This window comes from Chrysemys picta, chromosome 9 (assembly GCF_011386835.1).
Source record: "Chrysemys picta bellii isolate R12L10 chromosome 9, ASM1138683v2, whole genome shotgun sequence".
NCBI classification, from domain to species: Eukaryota; Metazoa; Chordata; order Testudines; family Emydidae; genus Chrysemys; species Chrysemys picta.
Genome location: NC_088799.1, coordinates 47,036,573 through 47,062,138, shown reverse-complemented (window position 1 = coordinate 47,062,138; position 25,566 = coordinate 47,036,573). Strand labels below are relative to the sequence as shown.

The window sequence follows — 25,566 nt, the reverse complement described above, 5'->3', positions numbered from 1 at the left end:
TAACCAGATCAGCTACAACATCACCGGCTCATTCACCTGCATGTCCACCAATGTTATATATGCCATCATGTGCCAGCAATGCCCCTCTGCTATGTACATTGGCCAAACTGGACAGTCACTATGCAAGAGGATAAATGGACACAAGTCAGATATCAGGAATGGCAATATACAAAAACCTGTAGGAGAACACTTCAACCTCCCTGGCCACACAATAGCAGATGTAAAGGTAGCCATCTTATAGCAAAAAAACTTCAGGACCAGGCTCCAAAGAGAAACTGCTGAGCTCCAGTTCATTTGCAAATTTGACACCATCAGATCAGGATTAAACAAAGACTGCGAATGGCTATCCAACTACAGAAGCAGTTTCTCCTCCCTTGGTGTTCACACCTCAACTGCTAGCAGAGCACCTCACCCTCCCTGATTGAACTAACCTCATTATCTCCATACTGATTTATACCTGCCTCTGGAAATTTCTATTACTTGCATCTGAAGAAGTGAGGTTCTTACCCACGAAAGCTTATGCTCCCAATACTTCTGTTAGTCTTAAAGGTGCCACAGGACCCTCTATTGTTTTCCTAAGGCAACATGCACATTCCCAGCCCAGACTGATCCAGTATGACATGTGAGGTGTGGAAGAAGAGCTTCTTACAATTCTTCAAATTCATATACCCAATTATATCAAAGTTTGAGTTATGTCTGTCCGTGATGTGTTTAAATATCCACAATCATCTCAATAAAATTTGCAGACCATGCAGAAAATTGTCTCAAAATTCCTCTGAATGAAGCTGCTGGGTAGAAAGAATGAAACTCCAATAGCTGTCTTACCTGTAGTTGTTGGGTTTATCAGCCCTGTAGATCCACTGGTGGAAATTGGGGGTGGAGCTTGTCCTAGTCCTGCAGGAGGGGCTCCAGAACGGGAAAATTGCTGAGAACTCATTTCCACCTGCACAACGTGAAGAATATTTTAAAGCAACATAATCCTAGCGATATGTTCAACGGCCAATGCTAGAGCTGACACGGATGAGATTTGATCCCTCCCAGGTCATCCAGGGTCTGAGGTGACAATTTGTAACACGGCCCCATAGAAGAAGGACCATGAATTTAAAATAAATAAATAAATAAATCTGGTTTGAAAGCAGACACATTCTCGCTTGGGAATGGAAGCCGGACAGCGGTGCCCGACACTTCCACAGTCTGATCCCCGGCAGCGCGGAGTTCAGTTGGGATGTAGCTGAGAGAGACCAGATTTGGGATGTTTCTCAAAGGGGCAGTACCCGGGCAGCGCTCTATACACAGCACAACAAGTGTGACCCCGTGGCTGTGCGGCAGCAGCTCGGAACATCTGCTTAACCCAGCCCCCAGCTCTGAGAGGGGGAGTCCCCAGGCACCCTCCGGCCTGCAGCGGGGACCAGCCCTGCGCCCAGGGTCAGGGAGCCATCACACCAGGGACCCCCCATAAACCGGCTACTCGGGCCTCCGCTGATTGGATGGATTAGAGCAGACGACATCACTAGTCCTGCGTCAATCCAGGGTCACACTGGGCCACGAGCCAATTAAACGCAGATAAAGGCTAGTGCCCTCAACCAATCAGAAGCCCGTTCTACTGATGACCTCACGAGAGAGCTAGCCAATGGGATAAGAACCTACGGACCAATAGGGAGCAAGTCTCCACGCCAGATTCCGCCCCCATTGCTGTGAGGGACGCGCAAAGCCCGGATGTTCACAAGCAATAAAGCGCAGCGACCACTAACAAGCCTTTGCCGCCTCAGGTCAGCTTGAAACAAATGGGGGTAGCTCCCCCCGCTAAGTGCCCCGGGGGAAACCGCTCTTGGCCCCCGAGAAACCACAGCCAGGTCCCCTTTCCTCCTTTCAGCCTCCCGCGATCCTCTCCCGCCGGGTCCGCTCCGGTCGCCTGGAGTCCGGCTCCGAAACCCCTTTTCGGCCGCTCGGCCGAGCCGCGAACGGAGTTGTCCCTGAGCTGGCCTACCTGCTGCCCCGCGCGCGGTGGGGCCTCGCAGCCGCTTGCGGATCCGTTTCTCCCGCTGACACCGATGCTCAGACCCAAGCTCTCCTTCCACCGCCGCAGCCACCCTCCACCTGATTGGCTCCGGTTGGTCCCGCCCACAGCGGCGTGGTCCCGCCCAGTCTGCGCAGGGATAGGCTGAGACGGCGGCGTCGAAAGGGCTTCTGGGAAAAGTAGTTCAAACCGAGGAGCTGCAGAGACAGGCCTGCTAGAATGCGGAAGAAGGCGGGGCCTGCTTTTGCGCAGTGATTGGCCAAGACAGTGGCGACGATGGGCCGGATGGAAATATAATTTGGATCCAGGGTGGTACTGAGGCGATCTCGCGAGATGTGCGTTCGTGGGAGTGGAGAGAGCCTAGAGACAGGCTCCCTGTATCGCTGAGCCTTCGTGAGCGTTGCAGACGTGTGCCTGGCGCTGGGGTTTTGGCCTTCAGTTCGAGCCTGTGCGGTGGTTCGCCCGGGTTCCCCTAAGTGGACGAGACCTCCTTAGCTGGCACAGGGGATATAGCCTCATACCTGAAGCGAGCTCTTATTTTGCCGGGCAGGTACCAAGCTGTAAGCGGCTGCTCAAACAGTTATTTTTCATATCCTTATTAACACTTGTAAAGTTTGATATAAACAAAATAGCATTTCAATAAAACAATCACCTCTGCATAATCCCTAATTCTACTATACAAACCCTTTCGGACTCAGAAAACGTGAACTACCTTGCAATAGCGTGTATGGGGAAGGCTGTGGGAATGGGAGCTTGTTAGGTTGGGTTTGGAGGAAATGAGGATGTGGATAATAAATAATAGGACCTTAGCTCTTTTCATCAGTACACCTCAAAGTGGTCAATGTTCTTATGCCCATTTTACAGATGAGGAAATTGAGATATAGAGATGAAGTGACTTGCCCAAGGTCACTCAGCAGGCCAGTGGCAGAGCCAGGAATAGAACCCAGGTCTCCTGAGTCTCAGCCTAGTAATATGGGAATGTTGGGGTAGTGGAGGAGTGTCTGGAAGGTTGGGGGGGCACTTTGAAGGTGCTTAAATGGTTTGGTTTTTTTAGAGATTGGGATGGGAACCAATCTGGGGTTTTGAGGGGCAGAGGTGGCTGCTCCTGTGGTGGGAAGGTCTCTGGTCCTGCAGAGTGGTGATTACTTAGAATATATTTTAGTGACAACATAGGCACTTCTACCACCAATTTGGTGGTGCTACTGAGGATGTTGATTGTTGGGTTTGGGTTTTTCCCCTAAACTGTTGAGCCTCTATCAGGCCGGGTGGATTTTGGGTCCTTGCTATCCACTATTTGCTGGATAGCTTCTGAGTCCTCAGCAGTAACAGCCTGGACAGTAACATTGGCGTTGGGGCCCAATATATCCTGTGTGGCTGTTGCAAAGTCTGCTTGGGTGGCTGTTCAGCCTTGTTATTGGCTTTCACCTGCATACAGTCCAGCTCACTTCCATCTGGGCCTGGATAATATTCTTTCTGGCCTCATGTTTCTGCTAATGCATCTGAAAAACACTAAAAAACTTTTCAATTTCTGGGATCTGGCATCTCACTCCTCTTTGTTTGAAAATCTCCCCATTTATTATTAATTAATGAATAAATAGGATTTACAGGAAGAGCACAGTTCATTTGTATTTGATTTTTAAAGGCACAGTTCTGATTTCCTTGGCTTGGTGCAAAACATCCTCTGCTCCAAATACCAATAAGCAATTTTTCCATTATTATAGGAATACATAGTAACACAGATCTCAAGAGCTCTATAATCCCACACCTAGTTTTGCTGTTACACAAACAGCCTGATGCCATTAGCCCCCTCCCCCCACCCCGAACTCTGAGGCTGCACAATGATGTGGGTTTAAATTTCCACCTAGGAGCAAACTTTCAGAAATATTAACTTCAGTGCCCACCTTTAGACACCTATTGCCCGATATTCAGAAATGCTGTGCAACGGGGGCTCCCATGAAGTTCCCATGCAGTTGTGAGGGGCACACCTCAGCAAAGCAAGCTGTGCTGTACTATAGGGGTCTAAAACTGGGCACCTAAACTAGACCGCTCCAACAGTGCGAATCACAGGGCAGCAGAACTGAGGGGGCTGAGCTGACTTAATAAGTGGGAGGGGAAAGCCCCCCTCATTTTGGGGTGGGAGGCATTTCCAGGCAGAGTGTAACGTGTCTCTCCCCAACGGAGCAGTTTTCCAGTTTTCCAACGGAACATTCCTAGGCTGCTTCCTTCCCTCCCTCGTGGTGTGAACTCCCGTGCCCTCGCTGGCTCTCAGGCTGGGAGGACCAGCGGTAAATTACCTAAAACAATCGCCTCCCCTTGGTCATATTCAAGATGGCTGTCGGGCGACGCTCTAGCCGCTCCCTGGCGCTGCTTTCTTCCTTTCTATGGCAGCCGGTCCTCCACGTGTCCGGCCTCAGAGCGGAAGCGGAAGCAGAAGCAGGCTGCCCGGAAGGAACGTGCCCGGAGGAGCGGCGGCGGCTGGAGCCGGAAGGGAGCGTGGCGGCCGCTCACAGGTGCAATAACCGCAGGAGCTCGTGGTTTCGGGACGTTCGCACAGCAGGTGCTTTAGGCAGCGCGCGCCCCCTCCACTGAAGTGCGGGTCACGCACTGGGCCAAGCGGCCCCTCGGCGCCCACAGAGCCGGTCGGTCCGTGTCCCTCAGGCTGTCGCTGGCCATACGGGGCAGCTCCTTCTCTCTGGGGGCTGGGGTGATGAACAGGGGGAGCCTGCTGTTTCCGTGGGGGGTGGAGAGGGGATCCAGGTTTGTCGCGGGAGGGAGACCTGAGGCAGGGCAGGTCTCTGGTGGAGCATGATGTTTGACAGGTCACAGCTCTTGTGTCCCCCTGCAGCCCTTCTGCGTGGACTGGAGTTGTGGGGACAGGCTTTGCCCAGGCAGACGGGCCGGGCTTTGCCCTGGTTCACACCTCGCAGGTTCCCGCTGACAATACTCCCGCAGAGTATTCTGTGTCATTTGCCATCTGTTGTGCTTGCCGTTGTTCAGCTTGGCATCAGTGGGGCTGGCCAACAAAGAGTCTGGCACAAGGACTGTGCTGTAATGGGAGAGTATTACCTGTGCAAGCCGTGACTGTTTGTATATACAGAATGTGAAATGCTACATGATACTAGCGTGGCTTAGGGATCAGGGGGTTGTAGTGAGTCATACATTGCATGACATCACAGTTCATTTCTGTTTGAACAAATTCCCAATAGTGTAGAAAACACATTATGGGAGGGAGCAGTTATGCACCTCAACAACCTTTGATGCTACTGTTACGATACATGGACTAATGAGTATGCTTTCTTGCAATGACAGTCTTGTACAGTGACACTGTTAACGTGGTTACAGGTTTTTAGCTTCTGGGGCAATATATTATTTTCCAAACCATGCTAATGCTGTCCTGTTTTTTATTCACATATTTGAAACAATTTGGGGGAGATTTTTAAAGGCACACTGGGGAGTTGAGCAATCTAACTCCAAATGAAAGTAAATTGGAGTTAGGCATCTCCCTCCTCTTTCTGTATGAAAATCTCCCCATTTATTATTAATGAAGAAATATGATTTACAGGAGGAGCATGCTTCATTTATATTTGATTTTAAAATGCACTATGTGGAAACAAATTTGGAGAAAGTGTACAGTAGCAAATACATGATATTTAATTAAACAGTATCTATTAGTGATTGTGACACACGTGTATGTGAATACCCTTTTTATTTTGCAACTTTTGTTATGTGTCAGTGTCTGTAAATTTCTCCTGGTTCTTTCTATAGGATGCCTCTTGCAGCTATCTCCCAGCCTTTGCTATTCTTGCAGAGTGTTCAGGAGTAGGTCATAACACCAACAGCCTATGGCATATCTGTTATTAGCCCAATGTGTTCTATCTAAGCTCCAGAATCTGTTCACCTGCTGACATCCTGCCAGGTCCATGCGCAAGAATGTGGATTTTGCAGGAACAAACTCTCCTGTGCCAGGTTCTGCTTCCCACCCAGTTTGTATTTGACGTGTATATATTGCTTTTCATTCCCACAGATTCTGAATCAGACTATAAATAACAGCCCATTTTACTAATGTGCTTATTCACATTAATAAAGGTTTCCCAAACTGGGTCCTATATCGACCTATAACATCAAAGATCCTTAGTCCAAAATAGTTGGAATTTGGTGACCTTCAGGCCATGCTTCAAAAGACATCTGTTTGGTGTGTTTTTTGGAGAAGATTGAGGTTGTGCTTCCTATGTGAAGGTGTGGAAAGGAGTCTTTGCAAGGGGCAGGTTGAGCTCTTGCTGAATTGATTTAAATGCTGCTGAGACTTAATTTGTATTATTGAAGATTTATGGGAACCCTAAAACATTGACAAGTCTTTTATTAGTTATTAATTCTAAATAAATACCTCTGTTCCTTCTTTTGATCTTTAAGTTGCTGCCCAGGGGGAGGGGCTATTAGCCTTTCCCTGGAGTGTAATCCTGTGATCTGATTTCTAGACAGATTCCAGAGTATATAGTGTGTAGGTTCACAGACCTCTAACTTGACAGGACGCTTGGGTAGGGGGGTATCTGCTTGCGTCTTTCTTTAAGGAGGAAGCTGAATTTCCAGTACAGTTCAGTAGCTTTATTAAAAACAATCTATTTATGCATTAGAGAAAAGAGTAGAGTAACAAGATTTTAAAATGAAACAAACACCTACTTTAGGGTCTGAGGTCAGCCTATTCTCCTTTCAGTTATTTCACAGAGACCATGACAAGGTCTGTGTGTCTCAGTCATTCATGCTGTTACCATATTCATGGAGCTCAACCCCTTCATCGTTCTCAGGCCACCCCTCATGTTTCTGACTAGATTAGTTTTCTAGGAGTTGTGCTGTCAGCCATTGTCCAGAATAGTCCATGCATTGTCTTAATTATGATTAGCCATGTACTGCATCTCCACAGCAGGGGTTGTTTTGTCCATGACAGATTGTCTCCTGCTGTGCCAACATATTCACTAGACAGGACATAGTTCATTTTTCTGTTACATATCAAAACTATAATAAGAGGTCTGCCCCATCTTTGAGGGATAGGGAGGTTTATTTCAAGGAAATGAGGGCAGGCCTCTACCTGACCAAAAAACAAATGGCATGAGATCGTTAATTGTACATGTGCAGTTAATGAAACCTTAAAAGACAAGGTTCTACACAAAAGATTCCCACACAATAAATTTCACAGAACTAAAATTGACTTTGGAAGGAGGAGTTGACCTGAATGAGATTTTAAGCATTGTTTCCACACAGTCATTACTGGAATGAGATCTGTTTAACAGTACACTGCAACGATATGCAATAGTTTGGGATAGGAAGGGCCCATCATGTGAGACATTGAGCATCCTCAGCTTCTGTTAAAGTCCATGGAAGTAGGGGGTTAGACAACAATGTTGACTGTTACAGTGTGGGAGGAGAAAGCCCAAAGTGAAGTGCTGCAGCAATCTCACATGCTGCCAACTTGGCTACTTCCCAGGGGCAACATATACAGTGATTATGCAGTTGAGCAGGACACATTTATTCTAAGGGTTTATTTCTTTTAACTTAACCAAAGTTAAGGATCACATAATGAAGAAAGAGCAGAGAGAGGGTAGTTATTTGTGGAATGTTAGCTGGAAAAAAGTGGCTTTAAAGGAGCAGAGTGAGCTGGTTTGGCATAGTGGAAAAGGAAAGCTGTTACTGGCAGACAGCAGCATGAAAAAGATGCAGAAATGGCATTGAGAGGTGGGTGGAGTGTTGTGCCCAGAGTTATTAAATTTTGCAAAAGGAGGAGAGGAGTGAGAGCCAAGATGTAAGCAGAGTTGGGGTGGCCCCATGTCACATTTAGTAAATGAGGCCAAGGAGTTTGAACTTCTCAAATTCTTTGTCTCATTCCTCAGACTTGGGGTGAGGCTCAGTCATTCTGGAAAAGAAAGTTAACATTAGCTGCAACATGGTGAATGGATGGGGCAGAAGAGAGGATATAATGGCATCATTTCCATGGCACATGTCTTGTAAACTATAGCATGGCCTTCCATTAGGGTCCCCACTTTATTTGTCCATAGGGCCCTCATCCTTAAGCCAGCCTCTAGAGAGAATTGAGGGCTCTTGACTCCTTGGAAAGAGTATCCCTGAGTGAAGGGACCCACTGAATCCAACTGAACCTACAGGGCCTTCTATAATCTTATCTGGCTCCCATCACCCTAGAGTCTGACTTTGGTCAGGCCACTAGTAATAAATCTCTACAGTTATGAAATGGGTATAGGATTTTTAATCACCATAGATAGTCAGGAACTTAGTCTTACACGTGATTTAAATTTGACTAGTTTGTAGTATGCCTTTTTTGGGGCACACTGTATGTGAGGGGTCTCTGGCAGCAAAAATGTAGAGCTGATATATTACCCACCCTCTAATTCTTTGAGTCATGTAATTAATACCAATCAGTGTGGGTTTATGGAAGATAGAGCCTATCAAGCTATTTTTTGTGCATTTGATGAGATTTCAACTGGTTGATAAAGGTAATATGTTTATGTAATACACCTAGACTCCCATAAGACATTTTACTTGGCATACAAAACATGGTACACAATAAATGGATTAAAAACTGGCTGATAGGTCTCCAAATGTAATTGTAAATGGGAATCATCATGAAGCAGGTGTGTAGCTAGTGGGGTCCTGTAGGGATCATTACTTGGCCCTATGCTATTTGACATTTCTTCTAGCTCATGGAGAACATACATATCACTGATGAAGTTTGTAGATTACACAGATGTGGGTGGGAGTGGCAAATAATGAAGAGGACAGGTCAGAGCATTCTGGATCTCTTGGTATTCTCGCTGCAAACAATCAATGCATTTTAATATGACCAAATGTAAATGTATACATCTAGGAACAAAGAATGTAGCTCTGACTCACAGGATGGGGGGACTCTATCCTGGGAAATAGAGACTCTGAAAAGACTTGGAGTCCGTGTTCAGATGAATACAGATGAATATCCACCATGATCCTCCAGTGAGACACTATAGCCAGAAGGGCTAATGCAGTCCTTGGATGCATAAACAGGAATCTTGAGTAGGGTGGGGAGCTTAAGTTGAGTTTGTATTTGGCACTGGTGTGACAATTACTGGAATACTATGTCCAGTTGTGCTGTCCACAGTTAAAGAAGGATTTTAAATTGGAGAGGGTTCAAAGAAGAGCCACAAGATTAAAGGATTGGAAAACATACCTTATGGTGACAGTCTCAAGGTAAACAGACAAAAAGTTAAAGGGTGAACTGATCAGGCTATATGCATCTACATGGGGAAAGAGAAATTTGATAATTGGCTCTTCAGTCTAGCAGACAGAAGTCTAACAAAATCCAGTGGCTTGAAGTTGGAGCTAGACATAATTTATACTGGAAATAAAGCCTAAGTTTCGAACAGTGAAGATAATTAGCCATTGGAACAATTTACCAAGAGTTGTGGTGGATTTGCCATCATTGACCATTTTTAAATCAAGATTGGAAGTTTTCCTAAAACTTATGCTGTAGTTGAGCAGGGTTCTCAGGCCCCTGGGGAGCTGAGAACAGGTTTTAGGGGGTCTGCCGAGCAGGGCCAGTAATAGACTCATTGGAGCCCAGGGCAGAAGGCTAAAGCCCCAATGCTCCGAGCCCTGCCAGCTAGGCCTCAAGCTGAAGTCTGAGAAGCTTAGCTTCGTGGGCCCCTAGGCAGTTGCCCTGCTTGCTACCACCTAATGTCAGCCTGGCTTTTACATGCAGATAAACAGTTGTTGTGGCACATGTGGACCATAGTTTATAGCATGTTGGGGGGGACCTCAAAGAAAAAGGTTGAGAACCCCTGCTGTAGTTCAAACAGCAATTATTTTGGGGAAGTTCAGTGGCGTATTTTATGCGGGTGGTCAGACTAGATCAGGGGTCTCAAACACGCAGCCCGAGGGGTTATTTTCTGCGGCCCCCCCCCCCACCCTCCCCCAGTGTTTATCTAGAGTGGCTCCGGCCTGATGCGCACTAGGGGCAGGGCATGCTCCCTGCCTGCCTGCTCTGCCCCCGTGCCGCTCCGGGACGGAACCTGGGGAAGGAGAGGTGCAGGGGTGTGTTGCTGTTGCTTCAGGCACTGCCCCCAGCAGCTCCCATTGGCTGGGAACAGGGAACCGTGGCCAATGGGAGCTGCTGGGGGCAGTGCCTGAAGCAACAGCAACACAGACCCCTGCGCCCCTCCTTCCCCAGGTTCTGTCAGCTTCCTGGAGCAGCGTGGGCGCAGGGCAGGCAGGGAGCCTGCCCTGCCCCCAGTGTGCGTCAGGCCAGAGCCCACCCCCTGACCCCCTCCTGCAGCTGAACCCCCTGCCCTGAGCTCCCTGCCACACCCCTCCTGCACCCTGACCCCTTGCTGCACCCTGCACCCCAACCCACTGCCCTGAGCCCCTTGCTGCACCCCTCCTGCACCCCAACCCTGTACCCTGAGCCCCGACCCCCTGCTGCACCCTGAACCCCTGCCACACCCTGAACCCCAACACCCTGCCTTGAGCCCCCTGCTGCACCCTGCACCCTGACCCCCTGCTGCACCCTGCACCCCTCCTGCACACCAACCCCTTGCCCTGAGCTCCCTGCTGCACCCTGACCCCATCCTGCACCCCACACCCCAACTCCCTGCCCTGAGCCCCTGCCACACCCCTCCTGCTCCCCCTGGGGGCAGGGAGGGAGTGGAGTTGGGGTGGGGATTTCAGGGAAGGGGTGAAGTGGGGGCAGGGCTGAGGGGAGGGGTCAGTAAATGCAGCCCTCAGGCCAATGTACTAGTCCTCATGTGGCCCTCGTGGTCATTTGAGTTTGAGACCCCTGGACTAGATGATCACAGTGGTCGCTGACCTTCGAATCTAGAAATAAATGTGCAAAAAAAAACTGGTTCTCATGCCCTTGTGTTCCTATGGTTTTAGTTTTGACTGTAGCGGAGGCATCTAATCTTACAATCCTTGTCTCCTAATATTCTTAGGTTCTTGGATTTTAAGTCCAGGAGGGACTATTGTGATCTAGTCTGACTTCCTGCATAATATAGGCCATTTAATTTCAAATAGAACCTGGACTTACATTTTAGTTAGACTAGGACTCTGTACACCCCTCTTCCCCCCCCCCCCACATTATAAATGTAATGTTTCAGAGAAACAAACATGATTTTTTTCCCCTCTAGGCATTTTCTATAAAATGGGAATTTTTATTGCACTTCTTGGAATCTGGTTCAGCTCTTCTCTAGCAAAGGCAGATTCTAAAGCAGTGACAACATCCCTGACTACAAAGTGGTTGTCAACCCCTTTGTTACTGGAAGCAAGGTAAGCTGTTAGTTTTCATTCACAAATCTGAAATTTAGAAGAATAAAAATGCTAGCTTGTGGGCTAAATCACACACACAATATAGTAAATCCTAGAAGAGTATTAAATGGTATTTGGCAGCATACCTTAGCAACTAGATGTAAGCACCAATGTGCTGTGTCTAAAACTGTTTACTCAGTCATCCCCCCCCAGTATTGTGGACTTGATGCACAGTTCTGCTCTCATGTCCCATTTTTCCTATGCCTGTGTTAACAGGCTGGTATACAGTAGAGGGGAACAACATCAGTACCCCATGCCACATCACTCCCACTGCTGCTCTTCTAGCTAGATTATCCATCCCTGCAGTGTTTCCCACTTCATCATTAGAGAGCTCCAGCCAGTTGAGGCAGCCTGCTTGTCAGCACCTCTGACTTCTGGGCTCTTGCCAACTGTAGCAGAGCATTCAGCCTCAAATGTGTCCAGAGAGTACCTGCCTCCTCATCTGAGGTAGTGAAGTTATCATGTATTCTCATGTAGTTCTGATTTGAAAATATGCTGGTATACCTATATAGTCTCTACTGTAAATGAATTAAAGGTGTCATATATTATGTGCTGAAGAATTAAATCCAACCTGTTAATCAAAGTGCATTTTGAGATCAAAAAGATGAAGGAAACAGTGCAGGGATGTTAGTTTAGAAGAATTTGTGAAGGGAAGAGAGACAGACACCCACCCATTCACTGATCATAAGCACCTCAAACTCTCTCAATCTTGGTTCAATCCATTAGTTCTGTTTAAGGTCCTTCTAACCAAACTTTGCAAATTAAACATGATCACTGCACTTTTTGGAGGGAGGGAGGAAGGAATACTCCCACACATTTGATAGACACCCTTTTGGATAAGTTCTGTGTCATGAATCAACACTTGGTCAGAGCATTACATCTGTGCTAATTTATTTCCTCCCCCACCCCTAAGGGTTTTATTTATAAACACTATTCATAAAGCCCACATGTAGGGGCCCTGTCATGCCCCCAGAGGGTTCTATGGTAAAATTCCCTTGGACAGAAGCAGGATTGTATCCCGTATGTGTAATGTTGTTTGTATAGGCTCAGATTCTTCAAGCACTTAATGCATGTGTAACTTTACTAACATGAGTAGCCCAGTTGTAGTCTGCATAAAGTTAAGTGCCTAAGTGTTTGCAGGTTTGGGGGTATTAGTAACCTGGCCCGGAGGGAAGATTGTTGTATCTTACACTATCAAAGTGTTTTAAATAAGTCACCAAGAACAAAGAAATAGATTTGTTAAAAAAAGTGTGGAGCAATGTTTAAAAACAAAACACTATTCACTTTTATGACGTTTTATTTAAAGAATATTTTGAATAGGAACTTTATAGAAACATTTACAGGAAAATGATACAGGTCTGTAGGCCCAAAATCTAACCACCTCTCTCTTATGTAATGTCAGTTTTTAATGCACATTTATCACCAGGGTATCTGTGGACATGAAAGTCCTTATAACATTTAGGAATGCCTAACTGTTTAAAAAGAAATATGCCAGGAGTATAGTGGTCCTGAGAAATTCTCCAATACAAATCAATTTGCCTGTCAAAACAGGAAAACAGTTTTAAGCAAGGAGACAAGCTATTAATTTAAAGCTTTTAAAGAGCTGTTAAAAACACTGGGAGTGGAGAGAGCCTTGAAATTAGGAGAAATACCATGACAAAGGCATTTAAGGAAACAAGATTAAGTGCAGATGACACAAAGGATGGTACAGTATGTTCCTGCCTCAGTGCATATAAAGCTGAGACTAAGCCCTTCAAAGTCTAAGCAAAATGAGGTTATGGAGAAGGTCCCAATGGTAAAGTAGGTATTAAATATTCTGGATACTAAAAAACCTGTGTTCTGTAGGTGGGAGATAGTAAAGTTAGGATCTTCATTACCTCACTTTAAGATTTAATGGAATCATCAAAATTGGATCCTTGATAGATTATTCCACAGCTTAATAGGTCTCTTGTCAGGAAGCTGTTCCTGATTTTCTGGCCAAGATTTTTTTTTAAAAAGTACCTGAAGTTAGATTCCTAAATAAGTATTTAAGAGTTTGTTTTAGACACCTTTTGCTATTCAGGTTGCTAAAAATAGGATGGAAAATGATCCCTAGTGCCATTGATTTAGTATGTTGTTTTGAAGAAGCTCTCTGTTATCCATGCATTTTTATACTGATCATAGCTCCCAAAGGAAAGTCTTTGGCTGACATCAAAACCAGTTGGGCCTGGTTGGTAAACAGGGTGCCATAACCAGGAGCCCATCTAAAGGTTTGGGGGAGGTGAATTGTGAGATTTCACTCTTAAGAGCAGGTGCTGGCCCTGTTACTAGGGCTATGTCTACACTATGCACCTTTTAGCAACACATCTGTGCCGCTACAGCAGTGCTGCTAAAAGGCGTGCAGTGTAGCCGCTGTTTGGTGTCAGGAGAGAGAGCTCTCCCGCTAACAAAAAAACTTCCATTCCCAACGAGTGGCGGTAGCTTTGTCTGCAGGAGAGCGCTCTCTTGCTGACAAAGCGCTATTCACACTGGTGCTTTTAATCGGCAAAAGTTTTGTCATTCGTGGGTTTGTGTGTTTTTTTCCACACCCCCAAACAACAAGAGTTTTGTCATTCAGGTTCCAGTGTAGACAAAGCCTTAGAAAGCATGTCCATGGAGAGACACATCTCAAAAGGTACAGATGAGCCTCAACCGTGTGATGTGGCTGCATGACAACACTTGTACAAAAGACCATGTTTGCACCAGGTTTACAGTAGGAAATTAGGTCAGTATAAGTACATTGGAAAAATCCACACCCCTGAGTGACGCAGTTAAACTGACCTAACCCTGGATGCAGACACGCTATGTTGATGGGAGGACTTTTCCTGTTGACATAGTTCCTACCTCGCTGAGATGGAGTACCTACATTGACAGGAGAAGCCCTCCCGTCAGCAGAGGTAGTGTCTTCACTGAAGTGCTACAGTGGCAGTGTTTTAAGCATAGGCCTCCCCTTGAGATAAGAGATTAAGTGGGAAACAGACAAAGAACCAAAAAATAAATATTTCAAACACTAATGAACACCTTCAGGAAAAGTGATCATTATATCTTAAGTGTCTGATGAGCAGGCTTCTGCATTTATCTGCAGTGAGCTACGGAATGATGTGAATGTGGGTGAAACTCTAGTGCTGAATCCTCCCTCCAGTTTGATTTACTGAAACTAGTATAGTAATTTGTTGCACAGTTCTCAAGAAGTTCAAATCAGGATTAGCTCAAAATAGATTGAAACCCAGACACAAATTGCTATCATGGTTAACTTGCTTTTTACCTTATCCTGTTGCTACTTGATTTCATAGTCAAAATAAACAAACCCTTGGTGTTTGAAGCATATAATAAACTTTTCATATTAGAAAAATCTACCTACTTTATCGATCATTACTGTTAGGAATGGTTACAGGGCTATTGAAATAGGGGATTTTTGTTATGTGAAACAAATCTCACATAAAAATGTCCTGTAATTCATTGTATAAATGGTTTTCCCCACAAATATTGCTAGCTCAGACATAAAAGGGATAGACTGAAACCTCAAGTTATGTACACTTGTGCATTTTAGAGCTTATGCTTGTGAGGGATTAATAAGTGCTTTACAAGCATTCTCTACACTAGAGATTCTCAACCTTTTCAGACTACTATACCCCTTTCAGGAGTCTGATTTGTCTTGCATACCCCAAGTTTCACCTCACTTAAAAACTACTTGCTTAGAAAAAAAAAGACATTAAAAATACAAATGTCACAGGACACCATTACTGAAAAATTGCTGACTCTCGCTTTTATCATAATTATAAAATAAATTGATTGGAATATAAATACTGTATTTACATTTCAGTGTGATGCTTGAGCCTGTTTTTCCCCCCACTTATGAGACTTGTCTGAAGCCCAAGCCCCAGACGGCGGGCTGAAGAGTGTAACTTAGCTTCACAGAGTCCCCTATGGTGTGCGGCACTGGGCATTTGTCCTGCTTGCCACCCCCTAATGCCAACCCTGCACTTGCAGTCCCCCTGAACCCATTCTGCAGCCCCCAGGTTGAGAAACACTGATCTAGATGAGCTGAGTACCTACTCCCTGGAAGACCTTTGCATACCCCCAGGGGTATGCATACCCCTAGTTGAGAATCACTGCTCCACACAATTTTATCAATCAGCCTTACTTGCAGCATTCCTTCTATTTCTAGTTTCTTTCCTAGTAATGATGTTTGTTTCTTATATGGGCAGACATATGCTAGGGATTAAAATGTGCTGTAAAAGCTAACAATTTCATAAAGCACTGTAATTTGAGATAATCATCATAAAACAAGTTCTCCTGAAGATTTTCCCCTCCCCCTCTCTGTTCAGTGAATTTTTAGCAGAAGAAGGTCAAGAGAAATTCTGGACTTTTGTCGAGGCCAGTCAAGATATTAGATCATCAGATCATGGTGGTAAGATTCTGTAAACCCTTTTCCTTGCTTAATATTAATCAGCATAGATAAGAGTAAGCAAAATGTTTTACAATGTATGCAATCACAGAAAAATGGAATATAAACTCTATCTATATAACTTACATTGTGGTGGGAACTGTGAGCTGAACAGGGCAAACAAACAGCCAGTTGATTAAAGCCAGTCTATGTGCTAAAACTGATCTGTCAGGTTGTGCCAGGTTGTGTTTATTGGGAAAAGTCATTTTGTAAATAGTAAGTAGTGAGCAATTTTTAACTATATTCCCACACTCCTCATGTTTAGGCCCTGATCCTGCAGTTGCATCTAAAGTTACAAGGAACTTAGTGCAGATCCAGCTGTAGAACTGGGTTCTTAAAGAAAAGAAGGACAGGAGTAATGCTTCATATTGCTTAGTGATATTGGCCCTTATTATTTCAGGTTTTAACTACATAATGGTCCCCTGCACTTTTCATAGTATAGATTATTGTGAAAACCCATGATTTACAGTTAAATGGCCCTCTTCTGCAATAGTCTCACATGGAGGTTAATTGCTTGTGCTCTGGCTTTGCAGGTACCAATTATTCCTCTTACCATGCAATGCTGAAAGCAGCCTGCCAGAATCTGTCACTGCTGCAGCAGAACTTGTTGAAGTTTTCCCTGTCTTTACGTTCCTATTCTGCTACAATTCAAGCCTTTCAGCAGGTTAGTACAAAGCAATGGAAGCCATCCAATGACACTGTTTCATAGGATCCAGGAAGGAAGTAGCTACTTCAGCTACCTACAGATATTAAGTTTGTGGCTCAAATAAAAATGACGAAGTAGTTTGACACTTGTTTTCAAAGTGGTAAAGGCCTCTATTCCATGTCATAGTCAAACCCTAGCTTGTTTTGAAAAACAAAGTTATTTTGAGGTATAACAGTGATTAATCCACTTTAAATATTTTGATGGAAAATTAATGGAGACCTGAAGAGGGGGGAAAAAGGGGTTTATACCTTGTTTAGCGTCTTTCAGATGGCTTAACTTTTTAAAAATTTACTGCTTACTTTTACTTTAGAAATATTAATGTAAATTTTCACTTTTTGCCAGAAGTCTCTCTGCAAGGTGTCAAAAATACATCTTACAATACTCAGTCTCATGTATTGAGAATATATATTTTTATCATAACACAAAAATAACTGACCCAGGGTTTTTGTTTTTGGCATCTAATTCCTTTTTAAATATTTGGGCTTTGTAAGTAAAGGGCTAGATAAGTGTATAGTTGCCTCTTAGCAACCTTAATCAAAGAGTTTTTCTATTTGTATAGTTAATCAGGTTTCATTTCCATGGCATCTGTGACATCATAAACTTACTAGTTCTTCAGTAGTTCTGTTATGGGACTCTAAAGATATTATCTCCATGCATGTGGAACTGGAGTTATCAGAATCCTTAAATGGAAATTGTATTCTTTCCATCTTTATTTTACAAATCTAGTACAATTTATAGTTTGTTAAAAAATATACACCATTCTGTAATGTACTTTATTTTAGTAATAGACTTGTGTTCTTTTCTGAGGAGGTTTTCCTTTTCATCTTGAATGATTTGATCATGTTTAGAGATTGACTTTTTGGTGCTTAAAAATAAGGAATTTCCTGGTATGCATAAAATGTTCTGTGTAGTTACATATGTAAAATAAAACAATTTTGAAGTTGGGGGGGTGGGGGGGGGAGAGAAGAGCCCTATCATTGTAAATACCCTCTGCAAACCATATCATTCATGAAATTTAAGTGTTAAAAAAGTAAAGAGAGAATGTTTGTTTAGCAGGTAGCTTTTAATTACATTAGTAATTGGAGTTGTACATCACCTTGAGCTCCTTGATTGGGAGCCTAGTATTATTATTGCCTAAAAGTCCTATTTTCAGTTTCTTTTTGTAATTTAATGTAGTGATTTCTATTATTTTTGTTCCAAGAAAATTTTATAAACTATATTGTAACACAGATATTTTAATACAGATAGCAGCAGACGAACCTCCACCAGTGGGTTGTAACTCATTTTTTGCTGTGCATGGGAAGAAGACTTGTGAATTTGACACCCTTGAAATCCTTTTACAAACAGCTTCAGAAAGGTAGTCTTTATACAAGATCTAGCCCAAACTGTAACTTTGTTAGACTTATTAAGGTGGGGAAGTTTTATTGAATTTCTACTTTCTACATACTCTGTTTCCCATCTGTATTTGCCCTTTCTTAGGCAGAGTAGTAAACACATATTTGCAATTTATTTTTTTGGTGTCAAGCCAGTCAGGAATAATTCTCTTATCCTTCTCACTCTCAAAAATTGTACCATAAAGTAAGGATGTTCTAAAAGGAACTAGTAGAAGATGAAGAGGTCTGTAGAAGGGCAGCAGTAATTCTTAGAAATGTGGGAAAGTGTCCAGGTAAAGAGTTTAAAAAAAAGAAAGTAGTAACAAAAGAAGAGATGAGGAAGAGCTAACATAATAAAGATATAAAAGTTAATGAATGGTTAAGGAGAGGTCAGTCAGATGCTCCTGTTTCTCTTTTCTGAAAATAAGAGAGCAAAGGGAAAATCAAAAATAAAAGGCCACACATCTAAAACTGGTAGTTCCTCTCCCACTCCTCCAAAATGCATTTGTCACCAAGCTATTTCTGGTGGACCAGGATGATATGAACACCACAGAAAAATGTGGAGTCGAGAAAGGAGGTACGTAAGGCGGGGGAGGGAGAAGAGAGGGAATATAAAGCCAGAGAAAGTGCAGTAATAATACACTTTATAAGTATTATTTCATCCTCATCTATTCTGAAAGCTTTTAGTGCTGTTTCCCCATAGTTCTCTTACCTCTAGAGTAAGTCCAAAGTTTTCTAGGGAGGTAGGCTGCAGTTGGTGCCTCATTCTCCCTAAACTCAGAATTGTTTGCCCCTTTTCTGGAGCTATTCTTTCTCCTTCCCCCATCTTCTTGAGAGCTGCTTCAATCATCTTTCTCCTTGGAATGAGCTGGGCCTGATTTATGTAGGGCCAGACCCCTCCCACTCCCAGCAGCCTCTGAGAGGACTGCTTAATTGGAGTCAGCTGCTTGCCCACCCCATCACCCCCATGTGACAGCTGACTGTTTCACAACATTATTTATCTTTGGAATTTGCTGCTGCTGGATATTATTGGGGGCAAGCATTTTAGGATTAAACAGTAATTAGGTATTTAATATGAATAACCAGAAGAGCCACAGTTAAATTAATGAGTGTAAAAGTTGTAGTGTCCTTCATGAGAGAAGGAACAGAATTTGGGTATAATAAACAGAGAGGATTCTTTATTTGGATTGCTGGACCAAATTTGTCTTAAAAGGAACATGGTTGGACTGCACAATGTTACTACACAGGTCTGCTAAATGTTACTCCAAATTAATCAGTTGTGGAGTAGATTACTGACAGTACAAAAAGGTATGAGATAATGTTTTGGACAAAAACTGCCTGAGGTTAGGCAGAAACTTTCCCCAGGTAATCCCGACTGCATAACTGTCCATTATGAGGGTTCATATCTTCTTCTGCACTATGGTGCTGACCTCTGTTGGAGGAAGGATAGTGGAGTAGATGCACACCAATGGTCACATCTGTGTAGTATGAGGACAAACACACAGAGCCTTTATGCTTTAAGCAGAAACTAGAGAACTCCCTTGACAGAAAGTTCCCACGTTTATTAAGTCCTACACTGCAGCCTGTCTCTGCTAACTGTGGAGGACCATGAACTCTCCAACCACTCCAGAATCTAGATGTGGTTCATGTGTTCCTAGGGCATTAATGTGTTAGTATAGTAAGACAGTAATCCTTTGAATATGTAAAATACTTTACATTTAGATATTTGTACTATAAATACTAGAGTCAGTGCTACCATATTGTCATTTTCCATGGACAGTAAAATTCTGGACAGCAGAATGCTTAAAAACTATTTCTGAGAGTGGTTCTGTTGTAAGTGTCGCACATTTTAAGTCGAGGACAACAAAAACTAAGAGCTTATGCTGACAAATACATGAGTCTCAGATTTATTTTATTTTCATTCAGATATTATTTAAAATGACACACAATAGTAATCTTAAATTTATTTTCCATCATAACTAACAGGATTATGCAGGGAAATAATCGAGTTGAAATTGGCAGTAAATCCTGGTAACAAAACTAAAAAGTGAGAGACTTTACAAAAAGTAATTATTAACATCTTAGAAATTTAAACTACAATCTGTTTTTGGATTCCTCTTTCTCTGTTTTGCAGCTTGATTTTTTGTAAATATAAAGATTGGCATCTTTTACTTCTGGTTCATGTGCAGGTGCATAGCATCATCTTGCTCATGCACTGCAGATGCATTCTGTTGGTAAATCCCATTTGGGAATATTTTGAACCTTATATTAGGGTCAAGACTTGAAAAGAAGAGGAGATAATACACACACAAAAATACAGAACAGGAAAACTAAACCTGTAGGAGGTTGGCAATGTCTCCTTAATGTCTGTTGTGTTTAGCTTATTTTATTTTTGAGATAGGACTCATGCCCCAATAAATAGTTTATTGAAAACATTAAGCAAGTTGTTGCTCATTTATATAAGGATCATGGTTAGGTGCTTTCCAACCTCCACCCATCCAGTTTTACGGTTGAACCTTTGGAGCCCTGTTTTTCCATTTTATCAAAGTTTTGCTACCACACACGAATGACTGACAAGCTTAATAATGAATAGAGAATAGTCTGAGACTTTGTCCTTTGTGAAAAGACACCTAACGGTTACACAGGGAGGGAAAAGAGATTTGGATGCATCTTGCTCAGTTTCCTCTTTCAAGTATATGTTAAAACCACCACATTCTTGATGTTTGTTCTTAGGCTGAAGCCATTTTTGTTCAAAGGAGATCACAGATTCCCCCTCTCAAACCCGGAAAGTCCTGTTGTCATACTCTATGCTGAGATTGGCACTGAGGAGTTTTCCAAATTCCACAACCTGCTTGTTTCGAAAGCCAGTGCAGGAGAAATCACTTACGTCCTCAGACACTATGTTGCTGTAAGTACTGATATTATTTTGAACCAATTTCTTTGGAATTAGGAAGAGCCTCTTGCTAAGACTTTAAAAAATGGGTGCCTAAGGTGAGGCTCTGACATCCACACTCAGATACTTAAATGAGTGGCCTAACTTTTGAGAGGTGTGAATCTGGCTATAAACACCCGTGATTTTAGGCACCCGTTTTGAAAATCTAAGCCCATATTTCCTGTTACAGGAATATTTTCTTTGCATTAAACTGAATATTCAGACTGCATTTCTGGATTCTGACCTATCTATACAACCAAATTATGAAAATTACTTGTATCATTTAAATGTGGTGTGGTGAAGCACAAAACATTTGTAGCATAAGCTGGGTGAGTAAAGAGTGAGAGGTATTTTCCAAATGGAGGCCATTCCTTTTATTTGGAACAGGATTGAATTCCATTGCTGAACCATTCACCAGTCCTACTGTGATCTGCTCTTGTTTCTCCCTCCATCCCATCAATCTGGAGGGGGGGACGACACCCCACATTTACTTTCTATATTGGAGCTCAAAAAGAATAGTTGTAGAATCGATGTTTAATTGTACATTTTAGTGGCTTACAAGAGTTTTGATCTGTTTAGTTTCTCTTCCTGATAGTGTGATAGTGTTGATAAAAGCCATAAATGTAGTACTTGGGCTGACAGCCAAATTTGCTATATGTGAAAAGGCATCAATTGGCTCAGCTTTAGTGATATTTGTACTTTCGGTGAGACACAGCAAAAAGAATAAGGCTGTATACCACCCTCTTCTTTTTAAAAATAACACAATTCCATGTGACAGAATTCCCATTATTTGCATAAAATGCTTAATTCTGGGCATTGGTTAGAATAGCCATTTGATTATAATATGTTGTTAAGACTTTTATGAAGTGCTCAGAGGTGTCATCTTAAAATCATGAAACATAAATATATGATCTCCTGTCCTGAAGTGTTAATTGGTTTGATCATTTCTGTGGTATTCCCTATTTATTTTTACCATTCAGTGAATGCTGGAGGCTGGAGTATTTTCATTCCCTTGCTTCTCAGCAAAAAAGAACCACTTTTTTCCCTGCTGTTCATTTTGATTAAAGAAATGTATCCATCTAAAGTTGGTTCAAATACTGGCTTATGCAGCATCATTTTTTGTTTGGTTCTATTCAGTATTCACAATCTTTATTTTGGACGCAGCCAGGGATTCCATCACAGGACCATTCACCAGCCCTAGTTTCCTATTATTCTTTGTCCTCCTCTTCAGCTAGACTAACTGCAAAGAGCCTAGTAGGAATAAGACATTAAACGATTATGCTGTACTCCTGCAAAATAACTCATCCTGTGGCTACTTCTTATGTATTTTATACTGTACAAGTTGTGTCTGAATGCTAAAATGACAGACATTCATGCTCTGGTACTCCAACCCCTTTAAATATGTGGCAATATGAGCTATTTTGCTATGGGAAACACTAGCTTAGTGTGTTGTATATCCATACAAAGACATGTTTATGTGCTGTTGGTTTTTTACGTTTTCTTTCAGAATCCAAGTAAAGAAAAAGTCTACCTGTCAGGCTATGGTGTGGAACTGGCTATTAAAAGCACAGAATATAAGGCCAAGGATGATACCCAGGTGAAAGGTGAATTCCTACTTAAAATAAGAATTGTATATACAAATAATTTGTGTTATAATAAAATGGTTTCATATTTTTTTTCACATGAATAGTTTTTTTTCCCAGAGGGCAAGAGATGGTGCTCTTCTTCCCTGTCTGAGTTCTGAAGAGCCACCATCTCTTCCTTCCTACTCTCCGTGCTGTCCTCCTCCTCCTCTAATTTTGGGAGCAGGTTTACTCTCTTTAGAGCATATTGATGCCATTCTTTAATTAGACAGATTACTATTACTACTAACACCAAGGCATTACTTCTTCCTTACCCCTCTCCAGAGCATAGTATGGTTCCTCCATCAGCCTTCCAAGCCATACAGGGAGATGGAGACTAAAATATTTAAAATTAGTTTTGCCCCTCTTACCATCTCTGGAGCAAGAATAGGGGCAATCCCCATTTCTGGAAATCTGACACAGACTGGCTAAACTGCATATTAGTTAAGTTCATGTGTATATATGTATTTTATAGAATTGCATTTAATAATTTTATATTTGTGTCCATTTAGCAGACATCCGATACTTCTGGATTTTTAAAAAGAAATAGCTACTATCAAAAGCAAGTCCTGCTCTTCTAATCTGTTTTAAAATATTAGCATTGACTTAATCACATATATACTAACTTTGATACTGTTTCAGCCTATATGGCGGTAAACTCAGTAGAAAGTTAGCAGTAGCCATACTGTATTTAAATACATTTCCTTTCATCCAGAGTAAATATAGATAATTATTGAGTAGAATAAAACTTATACTTCATGCAAGATGTTTTAGGGTTTGCAGTGTGACCTTTTTCTAAATACAGTAGAACCATAGTCTTACGAACACCTCAGTAATGGAGGTTGTTCTTAACTCTGAAATGTTCATAACTGTGAACAAAACATTATGGTGGTTCTTTCAAATGTTTACAACTGAACATTGACATAATACATCTTTAAAACTTCACTATGCAGAAGAAAAATGCTGCTTTTAGCCATCTTAATTTAAATGAAACAAGCACAGAATCAGTTTCCCTACCTTGTCGAATCTTCTTTTAAGCTTTCCCTTAACATTTTTTTGTAGTTTACATTTAACACCGTACTCTACTATATTTTCCCCACTCCCATCATCACCTTCTTTCTTTTGGTCTCTGCTGCTGCCTGATTGTGTACTTTTGGTTCCAAATTAAGTGTGTGGTTGACCGGTCAGTTCGTAACTCTGGTGTTCGTAACTCTGTGCTTTGTCAATATTCTCTCTGAGACTCTTACAATAAAATGCTTTGCAATGTACAAAAATTATCCCTCAAATTATTCTAGATTGAGCAGATTTCATTCAAATGCCTTTTTTTAGCCTAAATTACTAGTTAATGATCATTTTGAGAATAACTGGCATACTGGAGCATCTGATTAATTTCAATTTAGGAAGCTTTTATTCTTGTTGCATTAGTGTGTGAGCAATTTAATTAATGTATCATTACAACTTCAGCAAGACCTTTGTGTATTGGTTTATAGAATAGAAGCCCCCCCCTTTTTTTTAAAGAAAACCCCCTCATTCTGGATAAAACTGAATCTATGGGAAGATCCTTTTGTGTTAGTCAATATATACACATTATTATTATTTATTATTAATGAAAAATAGAGTATTTTGTAGCATTGACATATCTGTTACACTGAAAAATCCTCCTACCCTAGCAAATCCCACTATTCCTCTATTTTTCCTTTTCTGATCCAACCCCCCTTTTCTTCCTACTGTTGCTGAGTCATCTCTACAGTTAATACAAAGGCTGTGCTCTCCTTTGGAGCTCTTAACATCCCTTGGGAAGAGGAGTATAATTTCCAGATTCACTTCTGCACCTCTGTTTCTTGTATTTGGCGGCAAATACAGCATCCTGTTTTTAGCTGGTTTAATTTTTTAATGAACTTTTGCTAGATAGTCATGGCAACTGTGGTCCAGTGAACTGATCACGGGGCTGAGTGTCACAAGAACTGGCTTCTATTTCCAGTTTTCACAATGACTTGCCATATGACCATGGGCTGTCACTCCTCAGTTGTCCTCGTTTACCCCATCTGTAAAATATGGAGACGACACTGCTTACTCACTTTCTGTAAAGTACACATCACTCATTTGTAGATTTCAAAGTAAGTATTCATCATTACTGCTTACTGCTGTTATGTAAAACTAACCAAAGAATATATGTAAGAAACTACCATCTGAATAGTGCTGTAATAGTAGTGTTGCTTTGTATTTATAGGTACAGAGGTGAATGCTACAATGATAGGTGAAAATGACCCTATTGATGAAGTGCAAGGATTTCTCTTTGGAAAGCTAAGGTAAGACATTCGTTTGGTAAAAATCTATTGTAGCATGGTAAAACCTACTTTGTTTTTACAAAAATAACCAAACAAACCCCAAAACTATGTAGGCAGTTAGAGTTTTAGCAATGCACTCAAATAGCCTAAAGGCCATAAGAGAGCAGAAACTATGTGTAATGGCAGATGCAGATATTTTTGGTTCGCTAATTTCTTTGGATTAGCTACAGTTTCACTGATCTGGCACTAAGGAAGGTCTGGTTTTTTTTCTTTCAGGCAGTTGTATCCTGACTTGAAGGAAGAACTGAAGGAGCTTAGAAAGCATCTTATTGAAAGTACCAATGAAATGGCACCTTTAAAAGTATGGCAGTTACAAGGTAATTTATATGTGGAAAAGCTTCTTCCTAGTTGTACTAAAACTAAATTTATGTAAAAATATGTCCCTTGCATGGTCTCTCCATGAAAGTGATATTTGCTTATAGGAGGGTATTCTCGAGGGAGACCTTAACTAAATTCTTGGAATGTCCAGCAGCTTTCAATCTAAACCTTCTTGGGAAGTAGTAATAGAAGTAGTTTTAGTAAGTTTCCATACCAAGTAAGGGACCCATGAAGTTTTCCTTCTACACAATGACTACATTGTTGGTACTCAAACACTCTTGATGTTCAGCACCCTGGCTTATCTTCTGGAAGTGTAGGGTGCCAACTTATTGTATCTGCAAAGTATAGAAAAGAGAGTGAGGAAAATTGAAGGATATCTTTTGTCATGGCCCCACCCTACCTCAGAAGGTTCTGTTTTCTCCAAGCCACTGAAGGACTAAACTCAA

General features: G+C 42.2%; 2 protein-coding genes and 1 long non-coding RNA gene across 25 annotated transcripts in view; 1 reads left to right on the top strand and 2 right to left on the bottom strand.

The window, feature by feature from the left end:
• Nucleotides 1–2,242, bottom strand: part of SAP130 (Sin3A associated protein 130) — a 32,493-nt gene extending 30,251 nt beyond the window's left edge. For 12 of the 17 annotated variants that reach the window (XM_065556087.1, XM_042853534.2, XM_042853536.2 and 9 more), the window contains exons 1-2: nt 1,988–2,116; nt 826–943 (exon numbers count right to left, since the gene is read on the bottom strand). In XM_065556087.1, the coding sequence (XP_065412159.1) occupies nt 826–937 (112 nt within the window). In that variant the 5' untranslated portion in view covers nt 938–943; nt 1,988–2,116. Of the gene's footprint in view, nt 1–825; nt 944–1,274; nt 1,458–1,987 lie in introns of those variants that run through there. The other 5 variants (XM_042853540.2, XM_024103256.3, XM_024103255.3 and 2 more) reach the window with 5 other exon arrangements.
• A 202-nt stretch (nt 2,243–2,444) lies between these two features.
• The window catches only part of UGGT1 (UDP-glucose glycoprotein glucosyltransferase 1), an 86,918-nt gene continuing 63,796 nt past the window's right edge, over nt 2,445–25,566 (top strand). For 2 of the 7 annotated variants that reach the window (XM_065556080.1, XM_008165823.4), the window contains exons 1-9: nt 4,331–4,574; nt 11,179–11,317; nt 15,703–15,785; nt 16,355–16,485; nt 17,772–17,884; nt 20,634–20,808; nt 22,340–22,436; nt 24,685–24,763; nt 25,019–25,119. In XM_065556080.1, the coding sequence (XP_065412152.1) occupies nt 4,346–4,574; nt 11,179–11,317; nt 15,703–15,785; nt 16,355–16,485; nt 17,772–17,884; nt 20,634–20,808; nt 22,340–22,436; nt 24,685–24,763; nt 25,019–25,119 (1,147 nt within the window). In that variant the 5' untranslated portion in view covers nt 4,331–4,345. Of the gene's footprint in view, nt 2,578–4,330; nt 4,661–11,178; nt 11,318–15,702; nt 15,786–16,354; nt 16,486–17,771; nt 17,885–20,633; nt 20,809–22,339; nt 22,437–24,684; nt 24,764–25,018; nt 25,120–25,566 lie in introns of those variants that run through there. The other 5 variants (XM_065556083.1, XM_008165821.4, XM_042853521.2 and 2 more) reach the window with 4 other exon arrangements.
• LOC135973329 (uncharacterized) lies at nt 2,457–4,445 on the bottom strand. The gene is made up of 2 exons (XR_010590135.1): nt 4,312–4,445; nt 2,457–2,489 (listed from the first exon to the last, which is right to left on the bottom strand). It is a non-coding gene; the product is annotated as an uncharacterized LOC135973329 (long non-coding RNA).